At 36.9% G+C, this 24,240-nt stretch overlaps 2 protein-coding genes across 3 annotated transcripts in view; both read right to left on the reverse strand.

Annotated features, from left to right (window-relative positions):
- Positions 1-14,322, reverse strand: part of adcy7 (adenylate cyclase 7) — an 83,969-nt gene extending 69,647 nt beyond the window's left edge. For both annotated transcript variants that reach the window (XM_038282610.1, XM_038282608.1), the window contains exon 1: positions 14,191-14,322. The gene's annotated coding sequence lies outside the window, so the exon portion shown is untranslated. The remainder of the gene's footprint in view (positions 1-14,190) is intronic.
- A 723-nt stretch (positions 14,323-15,045) lies between these two features.
- Positions 15,046-24,240, reverse strand: part of tent4b (terminal nucleotidyltransferase 4B) — a 32,398-nt gene continuing 23,203 nt past the window's right edge. The window contains exons 3-12 of the mRNA XM_038282614.1: positions 23,500-23,546; positions 21,030-21,150; positions 20,751-20,858; positions 20,258-20,386; positions 19,931-20,141; positions 19,722-19,848; positions 19,506-19,609; positions 19,231-19,424; positions 18,891-19,037; positions 15,046-17,235 (exon numbers count right to left, since the gene is read on the reverse strand). Coding sequence (XP_038138542.1) covers positions 17,080-17,235; positions 18,891-19,037; positions 19,231-19,424; positions 19,506-19,609; positions 19,722-19,848; positions 19,931-20,141; positions 20,258-20,386; positions 20,751-20,858; positions 21,030-21,150; positions 23,500-23,546 — 1,344 coding nt within the window. The 3' untranslated portion in view covers positions 15,046-17,079. The remainder of the gene's footprint in view (positions 17,236-18,890; positions 19,038-19,230; positions 19,425-19,505; positions 19,610-19,721; positions 19,849-19,930; positions 20,142-20,257; positions 20,387-20,750; positions 20,859-21,029; positions 21,151-23,499; positions 23,547-24,240) is intronic.

The following is a 24,240-nucleotide window of genomic DNA, read 5'->3' on the forward strand; positions in this document are numbered from 1 at the left end:
ATCGGCTCACACTGGCCGCAGGGTGTTTCAGCATGGCTTCTGATCAAGAAGTTTGACACAAAAGGTCACTTCACACTAATCCGTTTGACTCAGAGCGTTCTATCAGCAACATGTTATCTCATGCCAGTACATTAAAGGGGATATTAAGCTCTTCATTTTAGTGAATAAATCATTTTGTTTTCCTCTGGTGTGAATAATGTGTTCAGCTTGAATATCTTACGGCCACAAAAAGTCATTTTAATCCCACAGTACTAAAGTTAGGCTCTAAGGAGGGACTGTGGGTGGGGAGGTTGCCTAGGAAGTGGGAAATTTTCACCAAAAGAGTGAGGAGGTATTTCTCTGATGACACTCCATCCCGTCTTCATCCCGTCGGCTGCAGTGACTAAAACTGAGTACTTCTGAAGATGACAGCAAATAACTGTCAGCATACTAGTTAGTATTTCAACAAAGTTAAGTTCAGAGTTGCAGAGTATCGCCTATATGATAGAAAATGTGTCTCCATTCCTCCATTCTTTTCCATGTTCAGAACCTAAGATCTGCAGAGCGGAAGCAACCAAAACAAGTTTAAAATCTAATAATGCTTATAATGTATATGTATGGAGTGAATTTAGTTCCATTGTTGTTACAGGCATAGAACTAGTGCTCAAACTAACAATTATTTTGCAAATAGATTTTTTTTACCGACTAATAATGGATAGGCTAAGGTTCCTTGAAGAAGACTTTATGTGAAATTAAATCAGGGAAAACTAAACATTTTCCACCAGAACAGTTCTGGATAGAGCATATTGCCTTTTTGTATCTCAAATGTTTAGATTAAATGTTTTTTACAATACTGCGCTAAGTGGGTCGTTCTGTCAGCTAAAGGCGCGTTTTAGAGTCTCTATACTCCAGTTAACGATTAATCGATTCCTAAACTGGTTAACGAATATTTCCATTATAACTGATTAATCGTGATTGATATGATTAATTATTTCAGCCCTTCATAGAACACATTTGTAAATAGGAATTTGAATAAATGTAATCCAGAAATGAAACTTTTAAAACCCTTTCATTCAAAAAAGGTTGACTATTACTTTCCTGGTTTATCAGATATTGTTATCTCAAATTATTTACTTTTTAATAAATTATTCATCATTTTATTTTTCAGTTTTTTTTACAGATTTTATCTTTTTAAATTGTATTTTTTCAAAACATTCTCTTCACTTTAACCTCAGTAAAAATGTTCACTCCTGACGCGTACATCGACCAATACAACACTGTTGCTAATGTCTAGCAGACCAATAGAATGTCTTTGCTCCTTACTCCAGAGGAAAGCCCGCCCCCAGAAGCGAGAGAATGTGATCTGTAAAAAGCTAGCAGATAAGAATGCAATCTGTAAAACTAAACCTGAAAAATAAAAACAAATATTGCAAATATGAAAATCTGTAAAAAAAAAATTGAAAAACTGAAAAAACAAATAAAAAAATCAGAGAACAGAGCAAAGTTCTTAACAATACCTTTTTTTAATTAAATAGTTTTTCAAAGTTTAAAGCTACAGTGTGTAATTTTCAGCGACATCTAACATCCAGACTGCAGACCGCAGCAACATGAACATCTCCCCCCCACCGCTTCTCCCCCCCAACAGTACGGCGAGCGTAACGGGACAAAATGTCTTCCACGACGTCCGCATCACCTACCCTCTCAAGTGATGAGGTTTGTTTACATAGATAATTTTAATACTGCCATCTATTGTTCAGTACCGTCTCAGTTCATCTCTCTCAACTTGCCGTAGTTACGTTCGAGCGTAATGGGCGATCTCGCAATCGCTAGTTTGTTGTCTCTGCGCTGCCGTAGCGCAAAGATGTCTGCCTCCATGGCTGCGAGACCCGCTCCTATGTAATTATAAATAACGAATTCTAAGGCAACGCAAATATTAAGGTTAAGAGGCTGAGCTCGTAGATGATGATAAATAACATAGTTATGTATAATATATTACATTTCTGACTGTATATCCCTGTAATTATTACACACTGTAGCTTTAATTTTTTTAAAAGCATTTTTTTAAATTTCTATTTACATAACATGTTCTGTGCTTGCAGTAATGGAATAAAATTAACTCCACGTATGTAGAGGGTTGCTGCACAAAAAAGAAAATAAATTCAGTGGCTGATTGACAGCTCAATTCTTCCTGCTTGTTCTACTAAACAAAACATCCTTCATTCACCAGAATTAAAATAAGACGGTAGTTTTTAATAACAGCAGGTACCAAATCTATGTATGTTTTCTTAAAACTGTATATCCTGTGTATATACTGTATATATCCCATGCTCCTTTTTCTTTCTTTCTCCACTGTGAGATCAATAAAGTCAATTAATCAATCATTCAGTCAATTTTGTCGAGTTTATTTTCAAGCAGAATAACGGTAACTTTCTGTCATAACCACAATTATCTTAGTTTTGAAGAGGACAGAAAACAGTAAAAATTATTTTTTTTTTACATTCTTGTTTGTTAGATCTAGTTTATAACCTAATCTAGGTGGTTTTTTAAGGTTTAGAAATAAAAGGGTTAAATACAAACAAAATCTTAATCTTTCAGATTTTTGCTTTTTAGAAGAATTTTCTTTCTAGCTGATAAGCATGCGTTATTTTCACTTGGTCACATAAAATCACTGTTCAAAATATGAATTTTAATGTGACAAAGTGTTAAAAGGTTGACTGTATACCGACTGATACCATAAAAGAATCAGTCTGATGAGTTTTTGCGCTTCATATGCAACGTGACTGAACAATTGCTAATAGAGCTCTATTTATGCCTGCATACTCACGCTCACATAATAGGCATCCTGGAGCACAAGACCCACACAGAGTATTCTGGCCTTGCACCAGTTGTTGGCCGTTAATTATAGTGTCCTAACAGGGCTCCTCCTGTAACCTCAGCCAAAAATACAAGAGCTATCATTAAACGTTTACAAGGTGTCAACGTAGTCCAAAAGTCTGAGCAGAAAATTTTCATTATTGTCTCAGAGGAAAGAAAAAACATTCTTATCTATGAGACAAAGAGTGTCAGAAAAGATCAAGAGGACAAAGTCCTGAAGTAGAGGGAAACTGTTTTCTGAAAAGCCAATTCCTTTCAAACAGGTTCATAACAGCAGATGAATAAATCTGACAATGTTGCTTCCAAAAACAAACAGTTTTTTTCTTTAACATTAAACTATTCAGGGTTTATGGTGACTAATATGAAGAGGAAAAAGCATAATTATTCAATTAATGTTTTTCAAAAATGGCTTAAATGTATCATGTATTGTAGAAGATTTATCTAAAAGACAGATTAGCAAAATAGTTGGTTGACTGTTTCAATAAATAAATATATATATATATATATATATATATATATATATATATATATATATATATATATATATATATATATATATATATGTCATGTATCATATGAAGTGGCCAACTACTTTAGTCAATATAACTGATCTGAAGAGGATTTGTTGCACAGGCTAACCAATCAGAAGCCAGTTATTAGGCCACTCAGCATGTTTACATTATTTCACAGAGCACTGCACTACAGAACCACAGCATCATTCTTTAAATATTTAAACAAATACTAACAATGTATTAGTCTATTATGTAAATTCCACTTAGAAATATTTCACATGTATACATTTATCAACAAATAGATATAAATCCTATTATTAATTGATCTATTTGGTTGCTTATATAAAAAATAGATTCCCGTTTTATTTCAAATTCATTTCAGATTGAAACGATTTTTCAGCTTTTTTGCCATTTAATAGTTAAAAGACTTTAGGGCGAAAGGAACACAAAAAAACGCTTAGTCATAGATTCCAGCGGAGGGTTCCAGCAGAGGAACTGATTTTCCCAGTGATCCAATGACGCCAAACATGAACACCTTTGAACCTTGACAGAGTTTAGACACTCAGACGCAGGTGCATCTTCCACATTTCTGTTATTCTTTTACAGCAGGACGGATTCCTACAATTTCACTGAACAATGTGGCGCGAAGGAGATCCTGGCAGTGAAAGATGAAGAGAAGGTCATCTGCTCTGGACGCTCGATGGCCTCAGATCTAAGGTGAGGTTGAGCTCCTTTTAAATAGATCAAACGAGCTCCAGCAGGGGGACAACAATCCAGAAAGCTTTGGTGGTTCTTCTCTATGCAACAATGAGATTCTCTCACCAATAACTGTGGTTTTTGAGGCTGTGTTTACATCCATTACATCCATTGCACAAGGTGTCAGAAATGATTTGGAGGTGGTAATTGCAATTTCTGTAACCAGAATAACTTTAATGTGACTCTTAACAACAAGCATTTAAAGCATGAATCCAAAAGGTCGTGCTGAAGCATTTGTCTATTCCTAGAGGCAGTGGAGTCGAGGCTAACGAGGTCAATTAGTCCCCAGTGCATTGAGAGATTAGCACCTAATCCACTAAAGAGGAGCCCTTCTCATTTTAGGCCTTTAGGGGAGAAGAGAGGGATGAGATAGAGTGACACAAATATAAATAATGATTAACAGAAGGAGGAGATTGGAAAAGAGAGAAATCATCATCCCTGTGAGAGGCTGGAAGCATAATAAGGCCAAATAACAACAAAACGCCAATTATGTGAATAGTTCAAGGGGATTAATGTAAAAACATTTATCCCCTTGAACTTTTCTGTGTTTACAGGTTTAAAACAATAAACTTTTATTTTCTTATTGAGATTTTATGTGACAGAATGTCACAGCGTGGCGCATAATTGACGCGTGGAAGGAAAATAAGACAAAATTGTTAACGTCGTTAATTAGCCTCATTTACTGTGATGCACCGCAGGAGGATCCAGTGTGATTTAATCTCATAAATATCCTCTCAAGGTCTCGGATGTTTGTTGGAGGAAATCAGTCGACATTTAATCTGATTTGGAGAAACACAGACAAGTGCTTATGCTTCACAATAAGGTACACAAAAATGAGTTAAAAACTAGAAAACGGCAGGAACTAATGGGTAGTTAAACAGTACTTACTGGTAGTGCTAGATGATGAATCAATTAACACGATTAAACTAATTTTACGTTTATGAAGACGTACTTTTTTGGAAATTGGGATTTTGTTTCCAACAATGCACTCCTTGGTCTTCCATAGCTCAGAGTTACGTTAGTTCATTGCTTTTTCTTCTTGGATGTGTGCTTCTAACGATAAGCTAGCTGACTGTGTGACACCACTAGCTGCAAAAATTTGATATATAAATTTTTATTGTTTTTTGCAAAACATTGTTTAACAAGCATTTTCTCTGCCTGATTTTTGCTGCCCTTTCAACCAAGGTCCCCACCCAAAGGGGATGATTGAAATAAAAGCACGTTTTTTAAAGGAAAGTGTGTCCTTCATTAATTTTATCACGAAACAGATGTGAGAACAAATATCATCAATAAATCAGATTTGGTAGCAAAATTAGATTGTTAAGCAATACCACCCAGCCCTATTAATGGGGCACGTTATTGTTTGACTCCTCCTTAGTTACCGGGGAAACATAGAGTAAGTGAGGAGGTACTAATGAGTAGTTACCAAGGAAACAAAGAGTAACAAAACAGGAAGTAACCAGGAATTAATGGGTAGTTTCATTTTACTTAAGGGCACATAAAAACATCAGGTAACGATACGGTAGTGATTGGGTAATGATTCATTCCTTTGTAACTTCTTGGTATGATGCCTGTCTTGGTATGATAGCTAGGGAATAACTTTGTACTCAGTACCTTATAGATATAGTGAAGATGACAGTAGTACAAAAACTAATCATGTCTTTCATCAACAGGTTTATAAAAGAGAGAGCAAATAAAACAGGTGCTGTGACCTTGTAGGTGTAGAGTTTATTCATAAACAACATGGAGAATTTCTCCTTTGTTTTTGCTGTAACTAACCAGTAATCCCATAATAAGTACTGGTTCACTATCCTTTAGTTCCTCATTAGTTACTCTTTGTCTCCTTGGTAACTACCCATTACCTTCTAATTAGTTATTGTTTCATGGGCTAGTTGATTCCCAGTAATAAGATTTAACAACAAATTAGTTCCTGATTAGCTTTCTGAACCGTCTCTAGTAGTTAATCAAAATTGTTGTCCCTTATATATTATTTTTTTTAAAACAACTTACTTTTAATTAAATGTTTGCAGTGTACAGTGACAGAGATCTTTTCAGACCCTTCTGAAGATTTTTTTTTTGTCTCTGGGGTGGAAAATGTTTCCCACTCCATGCATGAGAATATTGTAGTACTGAAAAGCTCCTTGGTGAAAGACTGCAATAGGTGCATAAAAGAGCATTATCACAGATCCTTCCTCCCAGCAGTTGTTTCTTTCTAACCTTGACTCCTCCCACAAAAAACTCTTGATTTTTTTTACATCCATGCTGTTATTTTACACACTTTTTAGCATTGCTGGAAGTGTTTATATCCATGCTGATATTTGTGCAGTTATTCCTTAAATTCTGTAAACTATTGATAGCTGATTTTCTCAGACATGGTCAGATATGCATTTTGTAGGTTCCAGCCAACCAAACAAAAATAATGTGTCATTTTGAAAAAATTGCATAGTTATCTTTTTTTTCTCCTTTATTATACAGTATTTTCTAATTTGTAATTCCTGTTTTTGATTAAAATAGTTTTAACGTAGCAACTTTTTTCATTCTTTATAAGTGAACCTGTTTGCTTCAATTTGCCTTTATGCTCCCAACTCTGAATTCCTCTGCTGTGCGATCATAAAGCATTTTTTTTTTTTTTCAATTCTAAAATGGAGCTACACTGGAATGGATAGATTTAAAGCACATTAATGTGTTAGAGTGGCCCAGTCTAAGTAAAGTTTTCAAACCCCATTAAGAATCTGTTACAATAATGTCAAACTAACATTCACCTATTCAGTCAGAATGAGCATGAACTATGATCCAATAAAGAATGAACGAAACATTCAATACCAGAAACTCTGCATAAAATCTATAAAACACATAAGTCAAAGACTTTTAATTGCTTTTCTAAGGCACAGTATGGTTAACTTAAAAAAATTGCCCAATCATGCACCTAATTGCATTTTTTTTTCTTTGATGTAAAGGCTATGCTTTAAAAGTAAAAACAAATCTGACTGGCTTTTTGCAGAGCAGAAATATAAAATATAGATACTTAGAGTACTACAAGGTAAAGGAGAGCATGTAAGCCTCTCAGCTTGACAGATAGTGTCAGCCCTAGTTCTAAAGAAAACCTGCAAGAAGCCACATTTGCATTTCCTGTAGAGGTTCCCCATATTTCCTGTCGAGGTCACAGTCAAAGCTCCAGTCAAGCTTGCGTTTGTGGTGTTGGTAAAACATGAGTAGTTGAGCATTCAAGCATTTTGGTGTTCAGATCCTGCATCTTTTCTTTTGCAACTCGTTGGACAGGTTTAAAAATAATTGCAGCATAACAAAAGAGTTGGTGGGCTTTTATGATTTAAGTCTCAAAAATAAGATTCCTCGTTTACACAGATTGCCAGCCCTTACTCCTACTTGGTCATCTGTTGTCTGATGGAGGAAGAGAAACAAAACAACTCGACTACTGGTTATTAGGAGGAGGCTTGTCAAAAAATAACGCTGAGCTGTAGGCAGCGGCGTCACTCTACGTCCACAGTACTGATCTGTTTCTGGGCTTTTCTGTTTCCTTTGTGTTCTTCTGTTTTTGCACACCGTTCAACCCAGAACAGATGCTCCCTGTCTAGATCCAGCAAACTGTAAAATTAATTAAACAGCATGCACAATAACAACAGGGCTTTCATTGTGTCAACCCGGTTATAGCACCATAATTATCGCCAATAGCAACTGCAGTATATGTTTGATAACTTAAATTATAGCTTTTCTTCTTCGTGATCTTGGCATAAGAACAATTTAATGGTCTGATAATCTTTGACAGATTAAATGTGGACTTATTGTTTGATCATTGTTTAATTTGATTATGCTTAAAAAAATGAGAAAATAAAATTAATTAATCGGACTTGGTAGGAAAAACTCCAATAACTTTACACTTGGAAGTAAAACCAGCCCATAGCCCCATGGGTCCTCCGCTGTGCATAACTCTGGCCATATATTCATCCTTTGTTTTATGCCAATCCCACCTAGACAATCGTTACCATAAAACTAGCAGCTGGACAAACTTCACGCGTTTCCATATGTGATGTTAGAATGAAAAAGGTAACTGGAGTAAATCCTGACCTGCAGAGATCCCAGACCTTCCTTGCTTGTACAGCATGTCCCCTTGTTTTTTCCACTTTGAAGTGTGGCCAAGAGAAACGGGCCTCTGCATCACATCCTATTTATACCCCGGAGAACCAGGAGGTCACCAAACGCCAAGCATAGGTAGGTATGTAAGGGCGAGTTTTAGAATACCACAGTATGATTTTGTTCAAACAGAAATACTGCCGTTCCTACAAAACATTAATTCTTTGTTATTCTGTTTTAAATAACATTCACTGATATCCTTGTACAAAACCTTAAGCAAACAATAAACAGTAGCTGGAGTTGTTATCAATTTTTAATCATATAATGTGTGAAAAATAAAACCTTTTCATCATTCTGTGTCTTTAAAAGAACACTGGGAGTTTAACAAGCTGCTACTAACTGTTTATTAATCAGAATATTTGCTGGGGTAGCCAAACCACAGCCAGCTGGTAGCCTTAGCTACCGAGATATTACAGCTGAGGTAAAACAAAGCTGCCTCCATAGGACTGTGTAGTTTCCACAGCATGGCTCATCTGTTTGGTTTGTGACCAAAAGATATCATCTACATCTGTTGGACGTTTATGAAAGCTTTCTTTTCAGCCAGCTGACTGGCAGTACGTAGCAACTGGATGATTAGAGTTAGTCTAACTTCACCAGGGCTCCTCAGACTCGATACATTGATCAACTAATACATAAATTGCAGAAAAAGACTGATTTTATGAGGGAAAGTAACTGTGGCAAAGAGGATTTCATTGGAAAAGTTATTTCTCAACCCCTGAAGGCCTGAATTTATCTCTGACTAATTTAGATTTTTACTTCAATTATTGCACAAGGAAAATAGAAATGTAGGTGTGTTACAAAATTGTTGTGACGGTCAACTGAGAGTGGGCGATATGGTTGAAACTTCTACTGCATTATATTTCTTAATGTCCATACAATTAAAGCCCTATACTGAGATATAAAGAATAAGGCCATAAAAAGACTCCACAGAATCCTGTACAAAAATAACAATTTCACAAATTTTTTAAAACACATGATATAACTTTTTAGAAAAAAGGAATATTAACAAGGAGATAAAACCACAGAAAATCTACAACAGTCAGTAACAAACGCTGTAAAAATAAACTATAATGTATATTAAAATATAAATGGCTTTAACTGTCATATCACTGATTTTGAATGCATTTATATTGCAATATATATTTACATTAAATAACTGTCTACCTCTATAGTCTGTGACACCATCAGGAACCAGTTGGTTCCTGGGTCTTCATTGAATGTTCAAAACTGGCCTTTTGCTTAAAACACCCGGCTTGTTGCGTATCTGCAATAATCAGCATCAAGGGGTTAAATCAACACAGTGAATCGCACCAGCTAAAAACTGTGGAAAGTCCTTTTTTTTCTTTCTCATAAGAGAAAACTGACAAGTGAGAAATATTGAAACATCCCCAGTTTAGGAAAGATTTTACCAAATCTCAGGCTTCAATTAGACTCCATAAAACAATTATATTTATATTTTTTGTGCTGCGTTCAGTAGGGGTGGGTATTGGCAAAGAAGTCACGATTCGATTCGAATCACGATTCACATGCCACGATGCGATTCTATCATGATGCATCACGATACCTGAAATATTGCGATGCATCGCGATGCATTGCGATATTTTCACTGAACAGTGTAAGAAAAAGATACAGCCATTACCAGTGGCTGACTGGCTGGGTATGATCTGGATACAGTAGTGTCTTCAATTGATACATAACTAAAAGAAACTGAATTCATACATAGCTGTATTTATTGAAATGACTTTTGGAGGTGTTGCTATGAAAACAAATACTGGACAGAAATATTACTATTACTGGCGTGGACACACTGACAAAAAGATCTTAGGATTCATAAAACTTAAAATAACAAAATAAGGATAATCAGTGCCGTTTACATGGCCTCAGTGGTCCTTTTGCAAATTACGGGCATCATATCAATTTCATTTTTACCTTCTTTGTTTTTAAAGCCAGAATGCATCCAAGCATCTGACTTGAAATGTGATGGAGCCGGGGGGGGGAATTTTCTCAGTGTCCTCCATATTTTGTTTATGAATGACTCGTCTCAGTATCCCGCGGCCAGAAATGCTTGTGACACAAAGCAGCGGGCGTCAACACATCCGCAGCGACATCTGCTGGACTGGAAGTTGTATACCACTTGATTTGGCTGATGTGCGCCAACCATTTATGTATTTTATTTGTTCATTTTTTTAATTTTTATAATCGATTCTTGCCTTCAAGAATCGATGCAGTAGATCACAAAAATTAGAATCGCGATGCATCGTCATGACGATTATTTTGCACACCCTTAGCGTTAAGCCAGTTTTTCTTTTTTTTCAAGTGCAAACAGCAACATGAAGATCTTTGCATAGTTTTACTGAGCCTGTGATGCAGATATACAGCGCGCTGAAGTTTTCAGCTACAGTTTAAACTACATAATGATCTAAAGCCAAGAGGATGAATGTTTGGAACATTGGTTTGGTAGAATAAAGTTGTCAAACCCATGAAAAGAAGAACGTAAGAACCTTGAAAGAAATGATCTCCTCAGATAAAAAAAAAAAGTGTAGCCTGATTTCCTGTAACATTATCAATCCCAAAGCTCTTTCTTTCAAACCTTTTCATGACTCAATGACGGCTTTTCACAATTTCAACGAATAGAGTGAAGGTCTTCTACACTAAAGATTCTTTTAAAGGAGATAATACATCTTTAAAATGGAAAAATCAGATGTTTTTATAGGGGGCAGAGGAAGCTGCTGAATCCATGTGAATATGTGAGCTAGATGTTGTCTGAGACGAAATAGGAAAAAGATCCAATTAATGGTGTCTAATCTTTGCAGGTTCTGTTACGATAAGCTAGGCTGCTCAATTTCTACAGGTGTCAAAATTTTACTTTCTGTCTGTTGCCTTTTTGTCTGCATTGGGTTGAACCTGAAGCAGCGATGCTAACCATTTAGGAAACAGGCTCTTAAGTTCAAATAAGCATTTAATGAATTTACCTTCCAGCTGGCAATAAAACTGCTGCCTAGCACCTACTGCGACATAATGACAGGAATAATGGGCAGCCAATCTACCAGCTGATGCTCTTCCTGTAGCCAGGAGACGAAGTTTTCCAGAGAAACTGGCATGCAGTAAAAATTAAAATGAAGTCCGAACCTATTACACTATGAGCTCAATTGCTTTCAGTTGTCCACTTAAAGCTATAACTCCACAGTTAGAGATCCTCAAGATGCCACGGTACTTAAACAAAAAGCTGAAACATGCCTATTATAACAATGTAAAGGCAACCCCCAATGCCACAATACAGGTACGCTTTCAGAAGTACAGTTATCTATTTTATCATCATTTAATTCATAACTTTAATGACACATTAATTAGATCAAAACTATATAATAAACAAAAACATACACACTAGGTTGAGAAAGAGCTTGTAAGGGATTCTTACGGCAGCTCTTCTCCCTGTAAAGTGAGTCAGGATTTATTTAGCTGGATATTTATTGAGGTTATATGTTGCACCTTACTTTGTCTTTCAGGTGTGGCTGGGGAAAGCAGAAATCTTTCAGCCAGCTAACAGACAGTGTGCAGCAACATGTGGTGGATGCAGTTTGTATAACCTTTCAATGGCTTCCTAAAACTTGAGATGCTGTAATAAAATATTTCATACATTAGAAATACGGTGCTGTGCCAACCTTATGTTATCGTGTTGGGAAGTCATTGACAGGTGGAGCTCAAAAAGCGTGATATGTGAAAATAATAATGAAAAACAGAAATAAAATTGCTTTAATTTGTTTTGGTGATTATGTTGAAAATCCAGAGTTAGGATACTTGAAAAATCCTTTTCCATAATTTACTGCAGCATGGCATGGCCAGAGTTCCACTATGGCCTAATAATGCTACCTGGACAAACTCTTTAACATCAAATCAATGTTGAAATATCCTTATGAGTGTGTTTCTTTTGTTTGTGATTTGTATTTTTTTTTTTTTAAAGATCAACATTTTTTTTTCTTTCTCAGAATCGTAATTGACTAAATCTGGTCAATCAGAGTCGATTCCTCTCCTCCACAGGAGGTTTAAGCTCTTTAATTAGAGTATTACGGAGTAGTATATTAGGGAGTGCCGGCCTAGTGGTTAGGGCATAGAGCTTGGAATCCAGAGGTTCTGAGTTTGAAACCCACTCCCACAGACTGCCACTCTGGGTGTCTGAGCAAGACCTTTAACTCCACACTTCTCCCCAGGCACCCCATGATGGCAGCCCACTGCTCTCCAAGGGGATGGGTTAAATACAGAGGTAAATCTATCCAATAAGGGATCAATAAAGTTAACTTATTATTTTTTTATTATTATTATTTCTTTCCAGACTGATAACCTGATGCCATCGAAGTCCACTGTCTCCACGTTCTGTGAAGCAATCCGCTTACTGGTAGAACCACAACTGAGCTTACCTGCTTATTTTATGAGGATCAAAGAGGATTTAATTAGTTTTTAATGATGTTTTTTTTTTAAGATTCTTTTTTTCAAAAACTAAATCTTTGGTTTTGTTACTGAATTTGGTTTTTGTAACTGAATTAACAGTGGTGCATAGTTAGGTCTTAGGTCTGGCATTCTTAATCTTCCATCACACACTCTGTATGTGGTGCTTTTTTTTTTTTGTTCAAGAAAAAAGACTTTTTCATTGGACTCTACTCTGAATGAAAAAGCTTGGAAACAGCCTTCCAAGCATGTTACCTAAGCAACGACCTATTGTAACTCCTCTGATTATGGTTTACACATACATTAGGGCAGAATAAACCCTCTCAGATAGTTTTAATGTTAAATAAGCCTCATCTTTTTAAACAGAAATGTAAATCATTGCCCAATCATGGGGAAAAACTGCATGGAGGCAAAATCCATTAAAAGCTTATTGCTACAAAAACTAGATAATCACCGTTATAACCATGGATATGGGAGGAAAGTTGATTAGAAGGAAAAAGATTTTTCTAAATATTTTTAGAAGAGTGGTTGATTGTCTTCACTGGTGCAGTAATTGATGCAGAAACCAAAAGCCTTTACTGACTTAATTTTAAGTGAGCCTGTCATTGCTTTGTCTGATGCTCTATTTCATAAAACAGCATTTTAGGTTTTTATTGTCTGCATACCATACACAGCCTACAATGTATCTCTGAGATGAATCAATGCGATTGGATTTGTTTGAATTGGCTGGTTTTAGTGCGCCAGGATGTGCGCAGAAAAGCCTCAAGCATCAAACCCAACTATTACTTAAGAGATGTGGTTAGAAAACAAAAAGATCTGCTTTATTTCTCCTGCAGACTGACCAAAGAAAGTCGAAACCGGCGTCAAACATGACAGCAGTATGTCTGTAAAACACAAAAAACGCCTTTTACGCATTGGACGCGTTTAAGTGAGACTCTGTAGAAACATGGAAGTAAAAGCAAAACTGTAAATATTAACGAGATGGAGACATTTAAACTTAATTTGTTTATCTTAAGTTTATCCTTAATTGAGAAAAATAAACACCTCAGCAGAGAGAAGAAAATAAATACTTTCACTCCGCTTTAATTGTGAGATGATTTAACAACAGGTTTGACCAGAGGAAGGAAGATAAAAGGGATAAGACAAAGACAGCTCATAAAGCTTTATGTTTTAACAAACACGCAGGTTTTAAAACGCAACTCATCCAAGTTTAACTTGGCTTTAAATAAAAAAACACAACCTGGTGGGAAAGCCGACAGTTTTAAGCGCCAGTTTAACTTCTTCTTGTTCAAAACGTGTAAAAACCAAAGGAAACATCAAAAAAATACAAACAGCGACGTCCTTTCAAACGTGAAGTTGCAGGGTTTTTCTTGTTATAGCGAAGCAAAGAGTAAACTCTACCTCAGCAGGGGGGCAGTAAGCATTCATCATATGAGGTCACAGATCATTTATTTATTTGATAAAGGTTTGTTCTTACCTGAGAGAATCGACTGCGTCCGGAGGATAAATCTACATTACTGTCCAACAGGAGATACAGGCGGAGAGCGCGTGTTTTTATGGTCCTCCTCATCAGGCACGGCGCGCGCTCACTGCCGCGAGACGCTCCTCCTTCAATGTCATGGACACCGACGCGCGTGCCCAAGTGCCGGTTCAGAACAAGCTGCTGTGGAGCTAAATATCTGTTTTACATAAATACCAGCAGCTGAATTAAAGGTTGTCTTTTTGATATCAATTATATAATTGTTTAAAATGGTGTTTTGTTTTTTTTTAGTGATTCTATATCCTAAAAAAATAATTTTTTAACCATTTTCCCCCATTTGAATGGATATAGTTTGTAAAACTGAAACATAAATCCCTTATTTGATAACATTTCTTTGACATCTTATGTTATTCTAAAACATTTTATAATGGTTAATACACAAAGGCAAACCTGATCAGACTGTTTGCTTTAAAGAAATTATGGATATGTAAAAATAAAAGGTTTTGTAAATGAAAACTATTTAAAAATATACTTAAAAAGAAATCAGTAGACAATAGAAAATAAAAGGCTTGATACATTTTCAAAATGTTTTCTTTTTAAGATTAATTTTTCTTTTTTTTTTTTTTACATCCTAGACATTTTATCATTTTGTTGCAGGGAAACTGAAATAACACAACACCATGAAAAGGCCCACAAACAGACAAAATCCTTGCTTTTTAATGGCTTGGAACGCCATTAAAAATAAATCTGTATAACCGCTCACCATGGCATGTATTTTATTAACTTACATCACTTTAAAAAGTCACAGGTAAAGAAGAAAGAAAGAAAAAAAGACACACCCACACAGACACCGAATGGTAATGTTTTTATTGCATGAATTGTAATAGCTGCAGTGGAATAACCTTTATTTTAGGTGAGCTCAGCTGGGTTCAAAGCCTTTCTGACATCTAAAGTGAGGTGATAATCAGATGGCACGTCAAATCTGGTTCACATTCCTCCTGATCCGGCCATCAGAGGCCCTGCTTGCACTTCTATACTGCATTTTGAGGGGTGGAACTTTTTAAAAAAATGAACACAAATTTAAATGGGCAGTAAGGAGAATAGTATGTGCTTTAGTTCATTTTGACATGCAAAACAGAAGAGAATGTAAGACGATGGTTATTGCTGGTTGTTTGAAATTCATAGTTGGTTTCAGGCAATTGAGCTGTGCTTTGGTGTTTCTCTCCCTCCAAGCAGGTAGTTTGCTAAAAAGGAGTGATTCTGTGTGCAGCTGCCCATTCAGAGGGGATATGAGCACTTAAACTGAACAATTACTAATCAAAAAATCATTAAATAAACTATTCCAATGCAGTATACAAGCCCAAAGATGATAGAGACACAGAGCCATAACTCCATCTACAGGTTATTTGTTGAACTGCAGTGAGAAAAGACATTTTGAAAAGTTTGCAGCTGTAAAGTTTGATACATTTGGACAACAAAAAATGAACAAATGGCAAAGCAGCTCCCTTTGACTTTAAATAGACCAGTCACAAATTAAAAAGTATTTCTCATTATAGAACTTGTAAAATGGTCTCTTAAATTAAAGGTAACTTGGTCACTCAACTGTCAGTGAAATACTAATAAAAAAAGAAAAGAGTAGCAGAAATCATAAATGGTGATGTAGTAATGTACCTGAATGTTTGTTCCTACCCCTCCCCACCTTCCCTTTTCATTTCGAATAAAGGACCTGAAGATATGGGCTCTAATGTTAATTATACATCTATCCATACTATGTCCATATAATTAATAAAAAAATAAATACATTTAATGAATACAAACGATTCTGTAGTAGGCAGATTACCAAATAAACGAATCCCCTCCCCATAGTTTAACGGTTGACACATTTCAAGTGTAGGGTTTATCATAAAATGAATCACAAATACAGATTCAAATCTGCAGTTTTAAAGCCTTTACACTGGTGTGGTAGTGGTACTGAGCTCCACTCTGTCTTCTATAGAGACGTAGTCTAAGCCCCGCCTCTGTCCCGGCTAAGTATTAACACCGTAGCGCAATTAGAGGCTGGGGGACCAGGAGTAAAAGTGGATGCTAATGATTTCCGCTGGCAATGGAATCTAAAACCATCTCTTGGCTTTAACCAAACAGGGACAGGAAAAATAATTTGCACGTTTGTGACTTCAATCAGGAAATCTGGTAAAAACATATGAAACTTCTGTTAATCGTTTTTTTTTTCTGTTGTTGTTTAGTTTTTTTTTGTTTAGTTTTTTTTTTTTTGCATATGCTCCTTTTTGTGTAAATTTCTGAACAATCTGTTTAGGCATAACAAAACAGAAGAATCAACCAACAGAAAAATATCATGCATAAGTTCTTTCCCATTCTTACTGATTGGTTTGTAAGTGACCCGCTATAAAAAGAAAATCTGTGTTCATTGTTCAGCATTATATTTTTGTACATTTTTGCTAATTTACTTTCTTTTTTTAAGTATTTTTTAACAATATTTTTAATCCTTTTTTTTTCTCCCGCCCAGCCAGCAGTTCCATTAGTTGGTCCAGAGTAGGATTCCTGACATCCAACCTGTTTAATCCTCGACAGATTGAGGCACGAGAGGCTGGCTGTGGGAAGGGAACCCGCTCCGTTAACTGAAGGTGTTGGGAAGCAAATGAATGTCTGTTTTCGATTCAGTTTATAAGTTAGACCTGTGTTCAATAACACTTCCTTTTTCAGCTAGAAAATACTTGCCACCATTCATTAAAAAAAGGGTGACCGATTCTGCAGAAAACTACCAACAATCTCCCTCCTCTGGCAGCAGCAGTGGGACGGGATAGTCAGTTGCAGACAGGGATGGGATGCAGGGGTTGTGGGTGAGGATATCGGTGAACAGATGAAACCCTATCTGAAAAGGTCCTCTTGAGTGGAATCTCGCAGGTTTTTCCTCTTCTTGCTGTTCCCTTGATGGTGTGGCTTGTTGCTCTGATGACTTTTAGAGCTGAAGTGGAAGTTCTGCTGTCCGTGGTGGCCTCCTTTGTTGGAACGAGTCGTCCTGGCCTTAAAAAAGAAAAAGACCACAAAGCAACAATTAGACCCTAAGGGATTCCCTTAGATTTATTTAATGATCCATAATAATTAATCATTTGATTCAGGATTGTTGAAGATGAGTTACAGGAAATCAGTCTCAGAGGACTGCAGATTAAGACCGATTCTTTTTAAAAGCTGATAAAAAAAGAAATATTACATTACAGCATCATAAACATTAAGCTGTAAAATAAAAATGTTTGGTTCAACTTTTATCTATTTTTTTTCTCTCAAAATCAGAGTCGCTGTTACACAAGACAGAGACGACTGCAACAAATTTAATAAAATTGTCACAACTTTCCCACGAAAATACCATGAGAAAGATCAGAAATATCAGGTCCTTTGAGTAAAATCTGTTCTCCGTCCATCATTTGTTTGTGATCATCAAAGATCGGTCAATGGGGTAAAAAAAAAAAGAAAAAAAATCCTTCTCTAATGAATCTCTTCTGCTCAACTCTTGTCTAAAGGAAACTAAAGTATTTATTACTTTGCATTATTAGAGCAGGGTTTACTTGAAATAAAAATTTAAGACCAAATTTACATGAAACACAAGAAAAACATTATTTTAACATAAACCACTGCACTAATGTTTCAAATGTTGAAAAGCTTCCCATACAGGAAGAAAGCTAAAAACACACAAATGACAGATATATTTTAACAATCATTTAACTGAAATTCACAAACTTCGTTTTAGCAGGGAACAAAACAAATCAGTTTTAAAGCTCCAACATAACCAGTGCTAAGTCTTTTTTGCAGCTATTTTTCTTTGTATGGTTTTCTTAGTATGTTTGATTTGGTGATAAGTGGAGGCGTTGCAGAGACAAGGGTGGAACTAAACTGAGAAATACCGGCTGTTTCTCGGTAACTCCATTTTGACGCTTTGTGTTTCTCACTGCCTTAATTCCCATCGTTCCGAGCTTGAATGACTTCTTGCATAAATCCACTGAGCCTCATGTATGTTCCCTGGTTTTAGCCGTGGAGGAAACTCTTGGCTGGAGACAATTTGGTTCCATTTACACTTGCTCATATTTTCCAGACAAAAAGTTAATGGCGCATCTCCCAAATGTCCCGGCCACAACAACGCTTTATTTGTTCCGCTATCGGGATGGAACCAATAATGGCGAGCCATTATTTTTTTTTTATAAAAAGAAGAAAAAAAATTTGTCAATTTTAACATTTTATTTAGATTACAAAAATAAATCGTAATAAAAATAATCCTGTTTATAATGTTTTAAAAATTAAGACCTACGAAAGACTGATTTAAGACATTTTTATACCAATTAAGGCCTTAATTTTATTTTGAAGAATTCAATGCCTTTTAAGACTTTTTAAGGACCTGCGGGAACCCTGACTTTGCATTATTAGAGCATCTAAGATGAGGAAAAGAGTCACTGCACCACAGAGATGTTTCCTCTGTCAGTGAACCCGGCTGTATCAATATGCACATACTGCTAATAACCGTTTTTCGGCGGTGATGGAACATAAGGCTACTTGTGTGGCTAGTAGGATAAAGGGGCAGGGTTTGTTCTGGGATTCACGGGTAAAGAAAACCTGACTGTTTGAGGTACTTTAAGAACAAAAGCAAAACTAACACAAAGGGATGTATGGGGTTAGAAGGTTGGTGTTACCTTTCCTCCTTTGCTGCTTGCAGGTGGAGTGCTGGAAGAGTGGTTCTGGATCCGGTGGTTTCCGACAACGTTGGATTTTTCTCTATGAGTACTAGAGTTTCGGACAGGCTGTTGTTTGACTGTCTTACACGGTGTACCATCAGAGTCCTGGAAAACACCACCGACAACAGAAATCTATATTAAAATTAACTCCAGAAAATGTAGTGCTAAATTTCTTCTTTTTTAAATTCACTTTTAATAACCACCTTTATCCGCCTTAATGGATGAAACAGGGGTTTTAAATCTGTATATTTTGACATTTATACTGTCCAAGAATTTGGACAGATGTGTGGGGACTGACCGCGTCGCTGGAGGACGTGGAAGACGGAGACAGAGGGGAGGAGGAAGGAGACGAGCCCAGGGATGGGAGCGGAGAGGACGTGTTGGAAGAGGATTTGCTGTGGGGAGCTGAGGGCAGAACCACAACCTCATTGTCTGGGAAGTTGTTGTTGCATTCGTCAAGCTGTTTGGACTCCAGCAATTTGACATCGTTTCCTGCGGGGAAGGGAGAGACAACGACGTGTGTTGTTTTTCCAGCTCCAATCAGGTTAGAAGGATGTTTGATCGGAAACATACTGTTGAGAGAACGATCGTACTGAGACGGGCTGTCCCAGTTCTTTCGGATCCATTCTCTGTACTCATCCACTTCCTGAGTCACTCGGACTATCCGACCAAGTATGCTGAGGTTAGGAACAGTAAAGGAGACGGACGTTAGTCTTCAAGTAGCATCAAAGCAGACAGAATTAACAAAAAGAAATACAGAAGTAGTGAGTTATTCCCTTATCTTCTTACCTCTCCTTCTCGTTGTTGGGGTAGTACTTGGCGATGGGTGACACCGCATGGCTGAGCACGACGTAGGCATAATCAAACGCCTGCTTCACCTGCATTGCGCCATAGCAGCTCCTGCCAACGTCGTTGTCTGTAGGACAGGCAGAGATAACGTGTCAGCGGTTGGGATTCTACCATTAATCGCCCTCTGTGTTTGTCTTAGCGGTTCCTACCTGGCTGCAGGGGATCCTCAATGTAGAGCATGGAGGGCCTGTACCCATCCAACATGTTTTTCTGAACATCATCTTTGGCAACGTAGCGACCGCCGTCACTTATCTTGATGCCCGTCTTCAGGTAGTTGAAGTTGCGCCCGTACAGCTCGAAGAACTCGATTAACAGAACGCCGATGTTTATGTTGGGGCTGGACACGTCCCTGTTATGCAGCTGGAGGAAAGCAAAACAAAAGCATGTGACTCGCTGGGAATTCTGGGGGAGATGAGACTATCAGGGATGCAGGGATTCGCTGCTTTAGAAAACGCCTGAGTGGAGTAAAAACCGACCTGCAGGAAGCTAACAGCCATAAGGAAGAGAGTGTAGGAACCGATTCCGCCTGTAAAAACCTCATTGAGGTCCCTCTGGAGGAGAAACTGCTTCAGCACGAGGACCAGGTAAGGCAGCACAGGATATTTCTGCAAGACGGAAAACAAACAGGAAAAACAAAATCATCAGTGGTGAAAAAACTCCATGTTGCATCATTTTTAATGTGTCCAATGCCCTGATAGGAATAAATAACCTCTTTGATTCCTGCTAATGAGCTGCTTATGCAAAAGCTGCAGGAGCCACATCCTTGAAGTGCTAACTTTGACACCTGTGCTCTAGATGCTCTGGGATAAAAAGGTTTTAAGTGTTTCAAAACCTGCACCTAATATAAACAGAACAGTTATACCAGCACACCGTCTGGATTATTGATTAACACTTGCATTAAAACTGAACTAGATTACTGATTGTTGGGAGTCATTCTACAGCTGAGCAAAGTATCACTGCAGATCCCACCTCTTTAAATTCCTTGATGAGCCGAGCAGCTTTGACTCCTCCGTTCACATTGAAACTGATGTCCACTTTGACCTCAGTGAAGGAGTCAGTAAGTTTGATTATGGGAACCTGAAAAAAAAAAAAAAAACACAAGCAAAAAAAATGACTTAAAAAAAACAAATGGATGTATGTTTTACATTAAGCTCAATAAGAATCATAAAACTCTAAACTATAATTTGCAATTTTAGTTTTCCAGAGGGGGTCCTAAATGATAGGACATTAGGAGGAGGGAGACGTTACCGTGGCTTTATCCAAAACTTTGATGGAGTCATTATGTGCAACATTCCTTTTTCGCAGAGCTTCTTCCAGAGTCCAGAGAGGGAGAGTCTCCCACTTCCCAAAAACCACCAGATCGATGTCACTGTCAGGAAAGAAGAGGCCAGACTTAAGTTTAGCTTCCCAAACCAAAACTTTTAACCAATGAGAAAGTGGTGCTCTGATAAACAAATCAGGCGTTTCCGGATCGACACCAATTCTTGCTATTTCTCAGCTCTGTCCTCCACATGCAAAGTAATTATTTTATTATAAAGGCTAAAACAAATACAAGAAACATTGTCTAATGGTGGGAGTAATCTCCAAGGATTACAAGATTCTTCCATGAAAGCAAATATCACAACAATTTATGTGTTAAAAGGCGTATTAACTATCAATGAGCTTAGAGGCCAAAGACGGAGGGAGTTTTCTAGTTTCTAACACACCTGCGATTCATCAACCACTGCTGAAGGAGCTAAATTTGGCTGATTGATTAACGATTAGTGCATCTCAATATAATGCTTAAGCCCTGAACAAATTATATAAATACCAACTAAGCTGAATCGGGTGTAAAAACAAAACAAGAAATTCACAATTTAATTGGGTTTAACGAGTTATTATAATTGATTCAAAACCTGTTTCTACCCTGATATTTCAGATCATTGAATTTGCTAAAGAGTTTGACATTGGTTCCCCCTTGTGGACAAAACATGCTACTTTCTTCTTCAGCTAAGATCTGCCAGCATTTCTAAAATGAAAGGCAAGATCCATTTCTTAAAGCTGCAACATTTTACTGAAGTTACTAGTTTACAAACGAGCAAAATGGCAATTATATTTCATTATAAAGTATGAATTAACCACTTTGAGTTTCCATTAAGTAAAACCAATAAAAGTGTTCTCTAACTGTGATAAATATTGTTGATCTAGTCAGTTATTTTCTATTAAAACTGCCAAAGGTCCAGAGCTAACTAATAACTGGGTATGAAGTGGAGCAGTTATTGTCTTCTGGTAGCGTCTCACCAGCAGAGGCCACTCTTTGATTCAGAATCAGCTGCACATAAATCAAACGCAGAAAGAATGCAGAACCTCCAGAGAAAAAGATAACCTGAGTGGAAAGTTTACACTTATTTCATTAATTAGCTTCTTTTGTCGCCTTAAAGCAGCAGAGTTGCTGTAATAAAGTTACTTTTCTTCCAAACCTAATTCGTGGAGTTTATGAAATCATCACCATGACCAGAGACCCTTTAGATTGAAGTGATCAGTTGTGAACTGGGATGAAGCTTGGCCATTTGGGGTCAGAGAGTCTTTGGTTGCCGAGCAACCATTACAGCATGAGACTTAGATCTATGAAGCCAGAATACTTTTGAAAAATATCCTGATGTTGATGTATAATACGCATCAGAGGAAAACACAAATCTTAGAAAACATAACAAGGTTAAAACCGTTAAATAAATAATAATTCAGATGAGGGGTCTTAAGTTTAATTATAAACAGGACATGCCTTCAGGATTCTGTTTGAATGGCAGATTAATATAGATTTCAATATTCTCCATTCTCCATGAAGTCTAGGGGAAAGGAGCTATTTTGCAAGAACAATCAGATTTATGAACATAACGGAAAACTTTTAATGCATAATATTGAGGATAAATCAAACATTGTTGCCTGAATTCCCAGCAGTTGTACTGTGGCTGCCGGCATGTGAAGATGAGTGAATTCTTCATTTCCTAATAAACATCCTGAAGAGTTTAATGAAATCATCTCACCTCAAAGATTACATTTAAAATCAGCCAAGATTTACTGAAAAAAAAAATAAAAGCCCTAAATAAGGCAATTGTGAATGTTTGGATATTGTCTGAATGAGTGTTTGACTTCCACCAAGGCAGTAGGGTGAGTGCTGTGACTGGGAATCAGGCACCAGAAAGGCCGCCAGTTGGCTAACAGCTGTCGACGTGAAACTCTTTTAGAAAAATCAAGTGCGATCTTAAGAAACCGAGTGCATATTTGAAATTAAGAATATTGGCCTAAAACTTTTTGAAAAAAGCATTCTTGAAAGTGTATTATTTCAATTTTCACTTCATAATTTTTGCCGTCGTTCGCTATTGCTGCTGGAGCTCGACTAATCAGAATCATGAGGAAATGTTATGATTCGTCCATCAGATGGGCGTCTTGGTGAGATTCATCTTTCGAAGGATGAAACCTCTAAAATTTAGACACAGCAGGAGCTGATGATCTGCTTTTTGCTCCATTAAACAAAGGAAATCCACAGACCTGAATCAATGACCTGAATCTTTCCGTTTTTGCTTCTTTAATCATGTGTTGTAGTTTTAACCCCCACCCTGGGTTTCTGTTACATAAGTAAATCCTGTGTGACACTCAGCTGTTTAGTTTAAAATCAGAGACAAGTCTAAGCTTGCGAAACATCTGGAAGAATTTGCATCGATCTTCATCTCCAGCTTACCTTGTTGGCAGATAAAGGCCTGTGCTGAAACTCCCAAAGACTTGCACCTGAAGAAACACAAACAATTATTAGTCTCTATTCAGACAACCTTTATTCCTAATTGTGTTGTTTATGTTTACACTGACAGAAGAACAACTTCTTAGGTTAGGCAGTGATCTGACAGGGATTAAAACTATATATATGTTTAGTTTTTTACCATTTAAACGCTTGGTGTGGTAAACAGCATGCAAAGTTGGGGGGAAAAATAAACAAATGTAAAGATGTTAAGTTATATTAGTCAAATAATCTCTTCATTTTGGTGGCCTTTAGAATAGAATATCTATTTATTGTCCCAAAATAATGAAATTATGTTGCAGCAGCAACACAGTGTTAGGCTTTATAGAGAAACGGTCACACAAGTATAGACATTAAAAAATGTATTAATAAAAGAATAAGGTGAGAAAAGGTTAAAAATAAAAGAAATACTGTACAGTAAGAGCAAAAACAAGTTTTCGATAGGAATACTGTGCAGTAAACAAACAAAATTATAATACTTAAGTCAAGCTATCAAATGTTTCCCCACTAATGACCTTTAATCTACTAATCTTAATGAGCGAGCTAGCTGGAGGCTACAAACATTCTCATTTCCCTTTTAACACCTACGCTGCTAAACAGAAATAGATTTAAGCCCTGACCCCAGTCCCTACGCCACCATGTAGTAAACAGCTCAGTCACCGGCTAAAGATCCTAAGAGGATTGTGA

This window comes from Cyprinodon tularosa, unplaced genomic scaffold (assembly GCF_016077235.1).
Source record: "Cyprinodon tularosa strain WSP-4 unplaced genomic scaffold, ASM1607723v1 ctg186, whole genome shotgun sequence".
Lineage (NCBI taxonomy): Eukaryota > Metazoa > Chordata > Actinopteri > Cyprinodontiformes > Cyprinodontidae > Cyprinodon > Cyprinodon tularosa.